General features: G+C 35.5%; 1 protein-coding gene across 1 annotated transcript in view; it reads left to right on the top strand.

The window, feature by feature from the left end:
- The window catches only part of LOC102106061 (3'-5' RNA helicase YTHDC2-like), a 31,602-nt gene that overhangs the window by 14,730 nt on the left and 540 nt on the right, over positions 1-16,332 (top strand). Inside the window, exons 9-29 of the mRNA XM_014257098.2 lie at positions 442-590; positions 967-1,102; positions 1,497-1,623; positions 1,868-1,933; positions 2,871-3,049; positions 3,226-3,322; positions 3,403-3,490; positions 3,583-3,663; positions 4,677-4,759; positions 5,796-5,901; positions 6,036-6,155; positions 6,520-6,792; positions 7,240-7,366; positions 8,331-8,536; positions 8,957-9,152; positions 10,072-10,181; positions 11,452-11,741; positions 12,179-12,356; positions 13,313-13,516; positions 14,844-15,026; positions 16,188-16,291. Of these exons, the coding sequence (XP_014112573.2) occupies positions 442-590; positions 967-1,102; positions 1,497-1,623; positions 1,868-1,933; positions 2,871-3,049; positions 3,226-3,322; positions 3,403-3,490; positions 3,583-3,663; positions 4,677-4,759; positions 5,796-5,901; positions 6,036-6,155; positions 6,520-6,792; positions 7,240-7,366; positions 8,331-8,536; positions 8,957-9,152; positions 10,072-10,181; positions 11,452-11,741; positions 12,179-12,356; positions 13,313-13,516; positions 14,844-15,026; positions 16,188-16,250 (3,062 nt within the window). The 3' untranslated portion in view covers positions 16,251-16,291. The remainder of the gene's footprint in view (positions 1-441; positions 591-966; positions 1,103-1,496; positions 1,624-1,867; positions 1,934-2,870; positions 3,050-3,225; positions 3,323-3,402; positions 3,491-3,582; positions 3,664-4,676; positions 4,760-5,795; positions 5,902-6,035; positions 6,156-6,519; positions 6,793-7,239; positions 7,367-8,330; positions 8,537-8,956; positions 9,153-10,071; positions 10,182-11,451; positions 11,742-12,178; positions 12,357-13,312; positions 13,517-14,843; positions 15,027-16,187; positions 16,292-16,332) is intronic.

Here is a 16,332-nt window from a genome sequence, read left to right as displayed (position 1 = left end):
GCTCTGATCACTGTGGGTAGAAAAACTCAGTTGAGGCACTGATGGCTTCTACTGTTTCTTTTTCCTGTATACAAAAATTAGTTGTTTCATGCAAGAGTTGTATCACTGCTCTTTGGCATTTCACTTTTGGAGAAAGATCTGGATTGAGAATTCTGTAGAAGTTACTTAGGAAGCTCGTTTGAATGCAGCAAGTTGCAGGCTTAATGGGTTAAGCAACCAAGGGGTATTTCCTACATTGTTCTTATAGCAGATGTTTGAAGTGGTGCACTTTGGATGCCCTTAATCATAGAATTTGTTTTGGACTGGTAACAATGTTCTAGATTAAATAAGAGATCAAATACTTTTAACTTCATGGTTAGATATAGCTATTGTTTTAAAACTGAAATTTATGGATAATTAGGATGACTAAAACTTTTCATGGAAATTCTTTATGCATTGTAGAAGAAAAACAGCAAAACACTCTTACTGAGTGGTGTTCTGGTCAAGAAAATAGTAGTAAGCTGGAATCTGAGAGACCAAGATCTGTCCCAAGGGCAACTGAAGAGGGTAGTCTGTTGGGTGATGATGGTGACACAGTATTTAATCAACTGGTAAGTTTTTCCTTTTGTTGGGAGATGTGTTTAAATCTGCTTTAAAAACTGTTTTCCAAACATACTACTCCTGTAGAATATCTTGAAGGATATTAACATATTTTATAGATAATTTTTTTAAAAATTATCATTAATTACTCTAGCTGAAATTTGCTTTTCACTAACAATGTACACAACTTTTCTTCAGCTTAAATGGCTGAATTGCCATTTTTTAAAGTACTTGCATATGATACAAAAAATGCTTTAACTGCTACCTTAATGCTGGATTTCTGATTGTTACTTGGAAAAGCAACTTCAGATTCTTCATGTGTAGTATATGAGAATAGAGATAAGATTTGGAAGACATCCATCTTTCAGCATTGATTTTTCTCTTCAGACTGAAAAGGATGCGAATTGTCTTGAACTATGGTTAATAAAAGAAATGGATTCTTGTCTTTCTGACATCTGGTTGCATAAAGATATTGATGCCTTTGCTCAGGTGTTCCATCTCATTTTAACTGAAAATGTCAGTGGTAAGTCTTATCATCTTATTACATAAGAAAAAAAACAATAACAAAATTACTTGAATTTCTGTGATTGCTTTAGCTCCAGATTTAAAGGTTTTTAGGTTTGAATTCTGATGTCTATTGGAAAACTAAATAGAATTAGCAGAATGAATGAATTGTTTAGTTATTTTTTTGTTTGTACTTCTTTTGAAGTGTTAACAGAGATTGTGTCTAAAGTAGTGTTAAATTCACAAGAACTGAGTGGTGGGAAGAAGTCAGAAAACAAATTCTCTCTGGCCTGGATGTTCAAAGTTATATAAACCACATTTATACCACATTTAGGTGAAAAAGTAATTATGTTTTTGATTTGGTTTGCTGGTTTGTTTCTTTGTTTATCTATTTATTTATTTGTTATTCTCAGTTGATTATAGGCACAGTGAAACCAGTGCGACTGCACTAATGATTGCTTCTGGGAGAGGCTTTTTGAGTCAAGTAGAGCAGCTAATCAGTATGGGAGCAAATATCCACTGCAGATCATCTAATGGCTGGTAAAAACAAAACACAGATTTATTTGTCAATATACAAATGAGAAAGAAATTTCTATAACATTTAAATTAATTGCTAACTTAACGGACTACTGTAAGCCATAGTAAATTTTGACATTTGAAACATTTTCTAGCTTCTGTTCATCACATATTCTGGAAATTAGAAATTGAGTTCTTAATTCCGTGTCTTAGGCTGTGTGACTTTTGAAGTGAGAAGTTTAAAAAAGATTTCTGTGTGCTCTTTCAGGATGGCTGTGGACTGGGCTAAGCGCTTTGGACAGACAGAGATTGTTGACCTGTTGGAATCCTACAGGTAAGCTACAACTACTTTGCAGAAACAGTTGAAGGGAAATGTTGGAGGAAAATTTGCACTGTGTCTTCTAGTTGGAACAGTTTTTAGCTTTTTATGCCTTTAAATCTGACCTAAATAGCAGGATTTATTTGAGACCAGGAATGTTTCAAAAATATGCTCTTTTAAAAAGAAGTATTCCGTGTATTTCAGTGATTATGTCTGTGCAAATCCTAGGATAAATATAGTTAGAATCATGTAGACTTCTTTCATATTATTGTTTTTTATCATTTTGATGTGGGCACTGCTATCATGATTATACATGTAGGCAGGATGTGAGTATAGTGACTTACGTAAATAGACAGGAATACCAATTTTACCATGTACATTTTTAATTTCAGATGCTTATTTAGGAAACAAATCTGTTGTGTTTTTATCTATACATTGTTTTCTATACATAGTAGCCATATTAAAGAAACTTAATAGAAGCAACATTCACTAGGTAATTTGGGAATTGGTTTGTGATTAACTTAACAGTTATAGTTCAGTTGTTTTGTAGAGACCAATATTTTTAGAACAGTTTTTAGTGTTGTTTCCATTTGCATAGTAGCTGCTTATGGGAGGAAGATATTTGGGAAATACATTTATTTTAAATACTTCTTATTTAACAGATAAACAGATAGTGTCTTTATACTTTGAGTTTTGACACTTCGCTTATGGCTGTGTTTCAATAAAGAGTGAGAAAATTAAAGTTATGCTAAAAAGTGAAGTTTCATGCTTTGTTGGATTACACTTAGATCAGTGAACAGTAATAGTATTTTGCCGGTGCTGTTCTGCTACATTTTAAAATTAAAATTTCAAAGGAGTAGTCTTGTTAGTGTTGATCTAAGTTTATTTGGTGGCTGAATGCAAACGTGAAACTAACAGCCTTGACTCTGGTCTGTGCATTTGTCTATCTTAGTGCTTCAGCGGGTTTTGGAAATCTGGATGAAAGTTCCCTGGTTCGAACAAGTGGTAGTGACCTTAGTGCAGAGGACAGAGAACTGTTGACGGCTTATCATCACAGTTTTGATGATGAAAAAGTGGATTTGGACCTCATTATGCACTTACTTTATAACATCTGTAATAGTTGTGACACCGGTAAGTATAAACGCAGACTCCTAGTAAATTACTGTATATTCAGCCTTTGATGAATCCTGCCCTTCTTTTGGAAACACTAAATAGGTAAAACCTTCCAACTGCTGTAGTCTGTACAGTACTAATACATATTTTAAGTGAATTTGCTGCTTAACTCTGCAAACCTGCTGCTTTTTCAGGAGCAATTTTAATATTTCTTCCTGGATATGATGAGATAGTTAGCCTGAGGGACCGTATTCTTTTTGATGACAGGAGATTTGCTGACAACGCTCACAGGTAAAGCTTCTAGTTCCTATGGTTGAGGTTTTCATTGTGTCTTTTAAAAATACTTAGATGTGCTCTTTGTCTTGCATTAGATACCAGGTTTTCATGCTTCATTCAAATATGCAAACTTTGGATCAGAAGAAAGTGCTTAAAAGTCCACCTCCTGGTGTGCGCAAAATAGTAAGTCCTAGATGATTTTGTCAGATATTATATTAGTATCTTTTGTCTTTGCTTTTAACTATAGTTTTGGTTGCTTCTTGTTTCATTTGCAGATTCTTTCTACAAACATAGCAGAAACCAGCATAACAGTCAATGATGTTGTATTTGTTATTGATTCAGGCAAGGTGAAAGAGGTATGATTGGTTAAAACTTTCTGTGACAAGTAAACTTACTAGTGTTATTCTATAGTATCTATATTACATAATATATATAGTATATATATTATATATAGTTTATATATATTATATAGTGTAATTCTATAATAATAGAGTACTATTTTTTATAGTAGGCTGAGAGGTAGTGTATTTCAAATAACAAAGATCACTGAAAAGTTTTGACATTTGTTTTATGACAAATACTGTAAATAATTAGCTGTTAATGAACTTTCTAAAAAGTATTGTAGATTGCAATGTTGATATATCTCTTTTTTTAAAATTCACAGTTTCTGTTTCTTTTTTCAAATATGTTTAAAATATGCATCTGTTTAGACTGCCATCTTCCCAAGACTTAAAAGAGCTCTGGGAGTTCCCTTTGTCCTACTGTTGTGTCAAGTCCAAATCAAATCCATTAAATTTTTAAGTATTGCTTCTTATGTGTTGCGTGCCCATTCCCAAGTTATGTGTTAAGGAATGGAGAGGTAATATAATGCGGTTGTTTAAGACCTATTATATGTCTTTGAAAATGAACTTGGATTTCATAGGGGAGATGCATGCCAAATTTCTAAAGTTCCTGTGGTAATGCAATATTTCTGTAACCTTGCATCCAATGGAAGAAAATAAGGATGTAATTTCCAAGTGAGACAAAAAAGAAAACTTTAATCAATACAATCACATATTTTTCCCTCATTTGTGATAATTCAAAATACAGTCCATATCTTTCATTGATTCAAAATTACTTACGGACTAGAAAGGAAACTTCAATTTAGGAAATGGTAGCACCAATTCAAAACAGGTATTATAATGCAAAACAGGTATTATAAATTAAATAGAAAGGAAGCACTTCAGAGCATACCTTTGTGCCAGAAGCTGCTGGTGTTCAAAATTTTTTTTCTATTTTTAAAATAACTTCTGTTAAAAGCTTACTAATAATTTTTGTATCATGTATCATGTTTAATCATGGTTTTATGTTCCTTGCTCTGCTTCTATAGAAGTCTTTTGATGCACTGAGTTGTGTTACAATGCTAAAAATGGTGTGGATTTCAAAAGCCAGTGCTATCCAGAGAAAAGGCAGGTAATAAATGCTTCATACTGATTTTTATTTTTCAGATATCCACCGTCCTGTATGTTAACTCAAGAGTAAGGTACAAATCTGTAGCAGCCACACTGGCTTATGTTTGTAGCCCAGCCCAGTATCGTGTTGAACACTGACTAATGCTTCTTTGCAGTAAATTAAGAATCAACATGTATTTTCTTGGCAAAATTTCCCAAGACATTGAGAAGTGGCACTTAAGAATGTCCCAGAACTTATGTTAGGTCTAGGTTGTTTGTTCCCCCAGGAACTTATTTCCTCTTTCTGCCCTGTAGCACCAGCAGCCACAGTAACTTGTCTGTGGGCTAAGGACTGCTTACTGCTAGTTTTTAATTGATACCCTGATACCCCTTCTTTAGAAGTGATACTGAGCAAAGATTCCTTATTGACCATCTCCAAAATATTCATGACTTAATAGGCCATGATCATACTCTTCCCAGTGCAGTGAGTGAGGGCTGAGAAGTTACGCCTGTAGATAGCAGCAAATGCCTGTTTGGAGACATGTTGTCATTATACTCCAGATTTTTGAGCATGAGTTCTGAGCATTTGCAGTCACTGTTGTTCATTAACATGTTTTCTGGTCTTCATTCTACCATTTACATCTTAAACGTCTAACTGGGGAATTTGAAGAAGAAATAAAGTGTGCAGCTTAGATTCCTTATGGCACAAGTTGCCTGAGATTTGGATTGATCTTAAGTTAGCAAAAAAATTATGTCACTTTTTTTAGATAGGTCTTACTTTTTCCCACCAGATTTTTCAGTGTAGGGTTGAAATTATAATTATTAAAAGTATTTTTTATAATAAAGTGATATAAATTTCCCTACTGTCAAAAACAATTAATATATTGGAAAACTTTTAATTCATATGAGGGACTTTCTCTTAACAACAAAATTACCATTCTCGTAGACCTTCTTCTGCATTTGCATTCTAAGTTTGTGTGGGTTGTTTTTAGTTTGGTTGTGTTTTTTTAAAAAAAAAAAATTCTAATTTTCACAGTTTCCCACATTTTATTTTCCAGGGCTGGGCGCTGTCGGCCTGGAGTCTGTTTTCGTCTCTTCAGTAGGCTCCGATTTGAGAATATGTTGGAATTTCAGACTCCAGAACTTTTAAGAATGCCACTTCAGGTGTGTGCTTACTTAGAAGTTACAACTTTTAAAAAATGTATTGTCGCCAGATCATTCTAATAACTCGAAAAAGGTGTATAGGCATTTTCTCTTTCCCAAACTTTAATAGTGTTTTTCTTCTTTTTAACTTGCAGGAGCTTTGTTTACACACAAAACTTCTGGCTCCAATTAATTGTTCAGTTGTTGAGTTTCTTATGAAAGCTCCTGATCCTCCACCAGCTTTAATTGTGAAAAATGCTCTACAAATGCTCAAGGTCAGCAGAGGATTACATTTAGATGGGAGTTGTGTTTAGTTAGTATCTGTGGTGCGGTAACATATCTTACTGACTTAATTGTACTGAAAGTCTTGTTCACTTACTTAAGGATGCTTTGAATTTTTGTTTGTTTTCGTTTCTGTATGTTTGTGTGTGTGTGTATGTATTTTTCCATGTTAAGGGAAGGGACTATTGTAAAATCTCGTCTTGAACTGAACCTAGTTTGACTTGATTCTTTAGGGTTTGGGGGCGAACGTAGGTAATGTCCAATATTGGTTGGACATTTCTGCTTTCATTGTAAATTAATTTTGACCCCTTTCCCCTTCTTCCCCTTGTCCCTACATCCCCACCTTTTTTCATACAGACTATAGATGCCATGGACCCTTGGGAAGATCTCACTGAACTTGGTTATCATCTCACCGAATTGCCAGTGGAGCCACACCTCGGTAAAATGGTGTTGTGCGCCGTTGTTTTGAAGTGCCTGGATCCTGTCCTTACCATTGCTTGTGCTCTTGCCTACCGAGACCCTTTTGTGCTGCCCACGCTGGCCTCTCAAAAGCGTGCAGCCATGCTGTGTAGGAAGCGTTTTACTGCGGGAACCTTCAGCGACCACATGGTGCTTCTCAGGGCTTTCCAGGTATCCTTTCAGAGCAAGGACTGTTCGCTCATCAGAGTAAATGACCTACCAACCAAGCTGGATGTGGAATGGTAGACTATGGCTTTCCTGTATATTGGACTCACAGATTTTTTAGGGACACATTTTATCTGACCTTTTCAAACCTGGTTAAATTTTGTACGTTCCAGCAAGATGCCACTTTATATCCTATTACGTGGATAACTTAAAATAGCAGTTTCGACATAGTGATCTCTATAATAACATAATGAACTTTAAATAGCATAATTATCATTATGTTTTGGTTAGGGAACAGGGAAAAAAAAACCATAGTAGTTAAATAAAAAAAATCAGGTTTGGTACATTTACTTTGATTTATTTTATTGACCTAAATGTAATTTTTAAAACTATTTATTTTTAAATTTCAGATATTTAAATTAATAGGCAAATGTTAAAAATTATTCTTTAAAGGGGTGGCAGAAGGCACGCAGTGATGGCTGGGAAAGAGCCTTCTGTGAAAAGAACTTCCTGTCTCAAGCCACTATGCAAATCATCGTAGGAATGAGAACACAGTTGCTTGGCCAGCTTAGAGCCTCAGGTAAGTAGGCTGGAAAAGGTTCTAAGATAATTTTAGAGTTAAGTGTATACAGATTGTAAGGAGAATAGTGTTCACTTGTCATTTTCCTTAAGTTGAAAAAGACGAGTACATGTTCACGTACTGGCATGGGGGAGATGCTAGGGTGAGAAAATGTGCCTGGGGAACAGCTGGCATAACTGAAAGCAACCTGATTATTCAAGATCCTGCTGTCTTGCAGTGTGAGGCAAGTTTTCTTGGCTTTTTGTGTTCTAGTAAATACTTTCCTGAGGCAGTTGTTAAAAGGAGTTCAGACCCTAGGTTCCGAGGCTTAATCAGTTAATTTTAGCTCAAGCTGGATGTCCCTGGAGAGTGTCCTGAAAATAGAAATCCCTTTATCCCTTACTGTCAGTGCGCCCAATCTTCATGTTCTCATGCTCTTCTTGATCCAATGGCAGTTTATGGTCTGGAGTCTTCCACTGTCTCAGTGTGGGCAGCCCATTACCTGCTCTTAAATTCCAGCTTGGGGCAGTCGAAGTTCTCATTCTTTATCCGACAGTAGCTGTTAACTTCCCCTGCTTAGCCGTTCATGCTAACAAACAGTTCACCTACACTGTATTTAAAGTTCACCCACACTAGGTTTTGAGTAGGGTCCACTCAAAGTGGACCACTTACACCAAGTAGGTCCACTTACAACTGCTAAGTTGTAAGCAAGTTGCAGTTTAAATCACACAATTTCTAATATTCTGTTAAGTAAAGAAGTATTGTGAAAAGTAATTCTATTTTACATTAGTATGAAATCCCTTACCAGGAATAATTTCAGTGTAAGGGTTTCTTTGTGGTGCTGTTAATATTGGTCATTGTGAAAAAATGCAACTAATTTGTAGTTTATTTCCTTTTTTTTTTTTCAAATTCCTTTTGAGAAGCAAAAAAGTAGATCTTAAATACAAGCAAATGTAACACAGTTTTGGCCTCTTTCTTTCTTCAGATTTTATTAGAGCCAGAGGAGGAGCTGATATTAGAGATGTTAATGCTAACTCTGAAAACTGGGCTGTAGTTAAAGCTGCCTTAGTGGCCGGGATGTATCCCAATCTTGTGCACGTAGACAGAGGGAGCCTGGTTTTAACTGCACCAAAGGAGAAGAAAGTGCGATTTCATCCTACCTCTGTTCTTAGTCAACCTCAGTATAAAAAGGTAAAGCCACTTCAAACCTAAAATATTTTTTCCGGCAGGTGATAGAATGAAAAATTTGAGTCGGTTTATTTTTCCAGTATTTCAGTTACCTCTACTAAGTGGAACAAGACAAAATAGTAAAAAGAAAAAGCTAGTTGTAAAAGTATTTTGAAGACATAACAATCTCTGCTCATTGTTATGAGAAAAAAATTCTGCTCTGAAACTGATATTTCTTTAGCTGCTCTTTTAAAGCAAAATATTTTGTTTCAAGGTGATAGGATAACTTGTAAGTCTGGTTGAATATACTTGCACTGTTTTTGTTCTTGTGTATGTAAATACTTATGCATTTATTTCTACATACATAAAGTAAGAAGTAAGTGAAAATTTATTTTAATTACACATAAATTATAAAATAGCCTAGTCTTATTTGCTTCTGCACAGATTCCCCCAGTGAATGGTCAAGCTGCAGCTGTTCAAGCACTTCCTACAGACTGGCTGATATATGATGAAATGACAAGAGCCCACAGGATAGCAAACATCAGGTGCTGTTCTGTTGTAACACCTGTCACTGTGGCTCTCTTCTGTGGACCAGCTAGGTTACCAAGTAATGCTTTACAGGCATCTTCATCCTGTCAAGGTATACTGAAGTCTGGATTTGGAATGTTTGCATTGGTATTGTACTAGTATGTGATTTGGAAAACTTATTTTTCAAGTCTATTTTCTACATATTTTGGCTGATTCTTAAAATGACAGAGTATATATGTATTTTTTTTCTACAGCCTACTTTATTTGATACTTCGAACCAGATGATTCAAACTGAATAATGTAGTTAACATGGCAAATAATAATATTGCTTCCAGTTGAAAGATACATTTTAAAGATAATTTTCTACTGATAACCTTTAATGTCAATTAGCCACATTATTAGCTAGAAGTAATAGAGAATTTTTTAGAATTTTCTTTTCTTCATATGTAAATGGAGTACTGTAAGAATAGAAGCAAAACTAATCTATCTATTGTCAGTCGTGTAGAAATACTCGTTTGAATTGAAGTAAGAGTCCAAGCTGCATTTCCTGACTTGCTCCAAAACTGTTACCCTTAAAATAGTGTTAATGCTGATTGAATTGTACATTGAAAAAGAAAAAGGAATCCTTAATAACCATATGCATTTATTATTTTTTCCTCTTAATGGGACTTCAAATATATTGCTATACTAAGATATAAAGCATAGAGCAAAGTGTAATTTTACAAACAACTTCAGGCAGAAGTTTGAAAATGGCTTGTTATTGATGAAGGTACATGAAGGAGTCAGATCACATCTGTATAGGTGTTTATGTAGTAGGGCCCTTAAGAGGTCTGGGAACTTGTTCTCCTAACTGAAGCAAAGACCTTCACTGGGGTGCATATGCAGAAATGAAAAAGTGTGTTTACAAATGTTTACATTTTAAGTGAAAATTTAGAAGGAAAATTAGCTTATTGCTGGTAACACAGTAATGTTCAAGATTTTTTGTTTTAAGTAATACAGGAATGTTAACGCAGCTTTTATACTTTATTCAGGAGACAGGGTATCCAGTGATAGCAGTGACAGTGAAGTGGAGGACCAAAAAACTTCTAATGTATCACTGCTGAAGCTAGATGAATGGCTCCACCTTACACTGGACTCTGAAGTATGTAATCTGTCACTTCCATGCTTGTTTGTGTAGAAGAATATTTATGCCATACTACCCTAAAAAAATTCCTAAAACAGTTGGATAACCAAAAATTAACTGTAACAATGGCTGTTGTGATCCCTTCAGATCTCTCCATTTTACAGGAAAACATACTGAATGAGTTAATCTTTATTTCATGAGTTCAGTAAGAAATAAGAAAAACATACAAACAGGGAATCAGTCTCCTTTTGCCCAGGCTTGTGTGAATTCACATCCAAGTTTTAGGGCTCCCTATGGGTAACAGCCCATAACTCTTAAATCTGTGAGCAAAAAGGAGGAGAGAATTAGTTACCTAGTCAACTGCAGGAGTGCTCATTCTTCTCCCTCTGTCATGGTGTGACTGTCCCACATACCGCATTGGGAGGCAGGAAAGCCTCAGCAGTCAGCTGCTGTTGGATCTGCTTCAGAAGCACTTCGGATAAGCTGATGTTTTGTAATTTCCAGCTTGGCAGTTAGATCCATTTCCTTAAGTTAGCACATTCTAAAGAAACTGCCAGACTAAAGAAAGTGGCTGCAGGGAACAGCAAGCTGCAGGTGGTAGTGACTGCATAATGGCCCTTCTGCTCTTTGTGGTCCCCTGTATTGCCCAGCACACAAGACCTTAGCCTGAGCTGGGTTAGCCAAAATTTGAGCAGGAGCTGAGAGAACAGTAAAAGTGGCATATTGTGTTATTTCCTTATCTGAGGGGATGAATAAAGTTGCTTGACTAAAATGGAGCACCTAAAACTGGAACTGCTGAAAGAAAATCACTGTCAGATTTTATAAAAAGAAGAAAAAAGTCCTAGGCATTGAAGATACAGGTCTGCCGGTTATTACAAAGCTCTGATTGTGTTAAAAGGTAGAGTAATCAGAGGTATTTTCTATCAAGTATATATAAAGAGCCCATAAATATAAACTGAACTTGCAGGAAGGGCATTAGACATAAAATGCCTGCTTTTAGAGGGAAGATAATTTTTTTAAGTGAAAAATGAAAAATCCTGTGTGTTAACAATAGAATTTTAAGTTTTGTGGAGTGAGGCATGAAATGTTTTCAAAATTATTTTGGACCTGAAGAAAGAAAATATAACAGCTTAATTTAAATGTGAGATTTTCTTATCCTCCCCAAAACCTTAATCTTGCCTTTCAGTTTGCCAGAATGCCAGCTGCTGCCTGATGGGAAAGGGTAAGGTACCTTTGCCTAACTGATCTAATTTTTATTAGTCTTTAACAGAACTGAAATTCATTACAGGCTGCTGGTTTGCTGTTGCAACTCAGACAAAAGTGGCATAGCTTATTTCTGCGTCGTATGCGATCTCCTTCTAAATCGTGGTCTCAAGTTGATGAAGCAACTGTAAGAGCAGTTGTAGCTGTTTTAACTGCTGAAGAGCAGTCTGCAGGTTTGCAGCAACCTTCAGGAATTGGTCAGAGACCAAAACCTGTGGCTTCTGAAGATCGTCTTTTATCATCGACATGGAGATCAACTAACACCAGGAGAAGTACTGCAGAAACTGAGTTCTCTGACTCTTCTAATGCTGAAAAGTAAGATGTTGAGATCTTCCAGAGACTGTAGCTATAAAAGCATCACTTGAATTTCTGCTAGTAGAAGGAAGAAAGAAACAATATAAATACAGCTGAAAGCTTTGATACTGTCCTGTGCTGTGTTGTAGTTGTGATTCCACTGAGAACTATTTCATATATATGAAATATATATGGCAGGCTGTTAGAAGAGCAGTCAGAAATAGTGTCCAGGAGTTGTGCTCCTTGGGAAGTAGAAGAAGAGGTTTAACCATAACACTCAGAATGAATGTATGCTTGCTTATTTATTGATTGATTGATTGATTGATTGTTTGAGTGTTTAATGTGTTTTGGAATTATGGTTGTATATGGTCTTCCTGTAGGCTGATACATAGATTTAAATTGTTATGTGATCTCTTGCAAAATTCACAGTCTCTTTTGTTTCTACCTTTGCTTTTTAGAGTTGTAATGAGGTCTGCACGTCCCGTACTTCATCAGCCAAAGAATTACAAACGAAAAAATATTTTACACTACAAACAAACTTCAGATGACAGGTCGGATCGATCATCTGTGAAGTCTGCAGACAGCAGTAGCTTCCCTAGCCCCTGTGCTAGTCCGTCTTCTCCAATATGTGGAAAGGTACAGTTCTCATAAACATACTATCCTCCTTTTCAAAATTAATGTAATCTCTTGCTGATATCTTTCAGCAACTATTAGGTATTGTATTCATAAATTAAGAACCTAACCTAGATTTTCATTGTTAAGAACCACATAATATTTTTTGAGGGGATTGAAAATCAAGAATAAATATCCTTGTTATACTAGCTGAATACAGTAAAAATATTATTCTCTGCAGACTTCTGAAGTAAAGCTATTCAGAGCAGAGAAAAAAAATATAAGTTTGAGGGGGAATTTTTCGTTTGTTTTTTTGTTGGTTTTTTTTGTTGTTTTGGGTTTTTTTTTTTGAAATTTGGTATAATAAACAGTGACAGTGTATCCAGTACATGCATTTCTGAACGCTGTGGATTCTGTTTTCCTCTGTTTCTGTTATAGCATGCATTGGTACTGGTTCTTTTTAAGTTTTGTGTTACCTGCTTCATTATGACTGCTTGGCAGTTTTTTAGATGATTATTTGATAAAGCATACATTTTTAGTGTGCTTATTTTCATAAATCTTCCTGTATTTTTTTTTATTTCAGCCAGTGTTACAAGGAGAAAATTTGTTTCCTGAAAATGAAAATGCAAGTGTGCTGTAGGCTACAGTCTAGGGTGATTAATTTTGTGTCATCTGAAGTTGTTTCATATTTAAAAGAATTGTAATTAATCACTGGACTATGTAGGCCTGTTCTGCCATAATTGTTTGCTGCCCACCATGAACGAATTATAATTTTGAAAAATGCTTAAAAATGTAAAATAGATGTAAATGTACTTTTAAGTTAATTCTGACAGGGAGAGCTGATAGATAGCGTGTTTCTTGTGTAATCTTGGAGAGGAGAGGAAAAACTCAATGAAGAGTCTGACTGCATGTGAGTGAAACTTCATAACTAAAGCTCGGTTTATTTTATTGTATTTATTAATTTAATTTAATTCTTTCAGGCTTCCAAATCACCTTCACCAAGACAAAATATGCCAATTAGGTACTTCATAATGAAAAGTAGCAACCTACAGAACATTGAAATTTCTCAGCAGAAGGGTATATGGTCCACTACTCCAAGTAATGAACGAAAACTGAACGGAGCCTTTTGGGAAAGCACCATGGTTTACTTAATATTTTCTGTTCAAGGGTCTGGGCATTTCCAGGTGAGTCCTTAGCTGATACCAGCCATTGGTGGTGGTTGGTGGTTTAGGAGAGTGCAGCAGATGGCTGTGTTTAGTAAGGGAGGCCTTTGTTTATGACTTTTGACTTTCTAATAAGTAGAGTATTGTGCCAGTGTCTCTGGTTGCTGAGAAAGTGTACTTTCTTTTTCTCCAAAATAGCCCCTTTTAATGAACTCAATTTTTCCCTCAAAGGATAAAACTAAATTACTTCCAAACATACTAAGTCAGAAAAATGTTTCTATCCTAAATAAATGCTTTAAAACAGCAGCAATAGAACAAATAAAGAAATCCATACAAACCAGTAGGTTGCTGCCTTTTTCTCTGCATGCCAAAATAAATCTTGTAAGTGAACAAGAAGACACAATCAAGTCAGAGCTTTCTAAAGCTAGGAAACTCATATGTCTTCAGTACAAATTTTAATAAAAATTGTTTTGCTGAAACTGTAGTTTCTCAGAGTTATGAAACTGGAAAGTCATGGCTGTATTTCTTCCAGAGGTGTCTTGAGTTAACATTTTGTGAGATATTTGTCAACAATTTGCTGACAAATTTGTGGCCAGTTTAAAGGTAGACTTGACCTGATAGTGCAAAGTTGCAGGCTAACTGCATTGTAGAGCCTGCTAAACTCAATTGTTCCAAGTAAAGAGAGCTCAATTTACCTATTTACATATTATAAGCCATTAATATAAGTCAGCTGAGCTTGGATTTGTGCTTTCTTCCATTTCCTTTCTGAATACTTGTCTTGTTGGAATATCTTTCAGCTTCATTAAAGAAGGAACTTAAAGCAGCTTTGACTTCTTTGGAGAAGAGCTCCACAGTTTTAACCATATGAAAGTTTGTTAACAAAGACAGAGCAATGGCGGGCAGGAAGGCAGGCAGGAGGGAAGGCAGGAAGGAAGCAAGGAAGGAAGGAATAGATTTTTGAAAGAATTTTGTACAAGTAGTGAGAAATAGCTAATGGACATAGAACATTAGTCTTGATAGCTTGCACTTTAAATGTTTTTACAACAGCTTTTCAGCCTCTGTTATAAAGCTTAAAAGACCCTTGAATGGTAATTGTGAGAGATGAATTGAAAGACATCCTGTGTGATCAAATTCTAGAAGGTGCATTTGACGTGGGAAAAACAAATTGTACTTCTACCTTTCTAGGTGTAAATATTTTGGAAGATCCAGCTTCATGTGGCTGAGTGTTTGAATCACTTTGAAACTAATTTGAAAGTTTCATATGAAATCTACTCATTTATTTAATTCCAGCATAAATAGAATATGCTCTCATTTTGTCTGTTCTTTCATATTTCAATTTTTCTTCCAGGGCTTTGCTAGAATGGGTTCATCAATAGGGTGTGAGAAAAGTCAGGACTGGGGATCTCCTGGATTTGGAGGTGTATTTAAGGTGGAGTGGATCCGAAAGGAAAGCATTCCTTTTCATTTTGCACATCATTTGCTGAACCCTTGGAATGACAATAAGAAAGTACAAATAAGCAGAGATGGACAGGTAGTTATTCTCTTCTAAAGTCTTCACTTGGTAGAACTGTGTTTTGTTCATTAGTTTGTTCAGCCTTGAACTCAACTATGCTCATGTATGTATTGATCTGAATCACAGTTCCTTGGTGCACATTGTACCTTCTGCTAATGCAGAATTACTGTTGAAGTAGGGAATTTGTTAAAATCAAACCAGTGTCTTGATTAATGTTGTTTAAAAAACCCCAAAGATCCAAAGCTAGATTTTCCCAAAAAATTAGGTTTTGTTGGTGGGTTTTTTTGTTTGGTTTTTTTTTTAATTCCTGGAGGTTTGTTTCCTGTTTTATTCAGATGTGTTCCTCAAGATAAGATAGTCTGTCATACCCAAATAACTGTACATGATTAGAGGTTTGCATTTTCTGTAGAGCCTCAAGAGAATCTTGATACTTGGGGTAGAATAAAGCTTAGTACTGTTCTCCAGTTCGTTAAACTAAATGCAACTACAAAAAGCCAAAAAAAAAATTTGCAGAAGAATTCTCTGTGGGAGTTTTTGCATTCTTCTCGGTCCCCTCTCAAAACATCTCCATGATACAAGATTCTGGACCTAAACTTTGTGTTGTCTTCTCACTACTTCCCCAAAACCTCTTCAGTTTTAAGAACAAGAAAAGGAATGTAGCACATGTTGAAGTTGACAGTGCTTCTTTTATAAGTGGCTAAGACCTAAAGAATCTCAACAATATCAAAAATAAGTGATTCATATTAATGTCTGTGATTCCACCAAGAGCCACTGCATTATCTGTGACCTTCCTTTCCATGTTCTCCACCACATTTAATAGAAATAAAACATGTGGACAGTAATGATCTTTACTTAATAAGGGAGTGAGCTGTGGAAGGCATGAATTGTATGGTGCATCTGTTCCTGTGATAATGTGTTTACTGGGAATTCTATTGTGAGAACTGACATCTTGCCTGAAACAAAAAAACTCCAAACAACCTGTAGGCCAGGATTGCTTATGAAAATTTTTAATCTCCTGTTGAACCCTTGTAGTAGGGATAGTTCTAATACAATAGCAAGAGTAACAGCTCTTTCAGAAAGACCACCAGCAACCTCTTCTAAGGATTTTGTAATAAATGGTTTTTATATGCACAATGGCAACGGTGCTAATAACTTTTCTCATTTTCTGATCATTTCTAGGAGCTGGAACCGCGAGTTGGAGAGCAGTTGCTGCAGCTTTGGGACCATATTCCTTTGGAATGAAAAAACTCAACTGATTAAGCATGTCAGATAATGTGATAGAGGTAGTTATTATTTCATGTATTGCATTTTGGTTTTATGATAG

Source organism: Pseudopodoces humilis, chromosome 4 (assembly GCF_049639895.1).
Source record: "Pseudopodoces humilis isolate 2021_Gansu_Grassland_sample_001 chromosome 4, ASM4963989v1, whole genome shotgun sequence".
NCBI classification, from domain to species: Eukaryota; Metazoa; Chordata; class Aves; order Passeriformes; family Paridae; genus Pseudopodoces; species Pseudopodoces humilis.
Note: the sequence above shows the minus strand (reverse complement) of the source record. Positions and strands in the feature narration are given on the sequence as shown.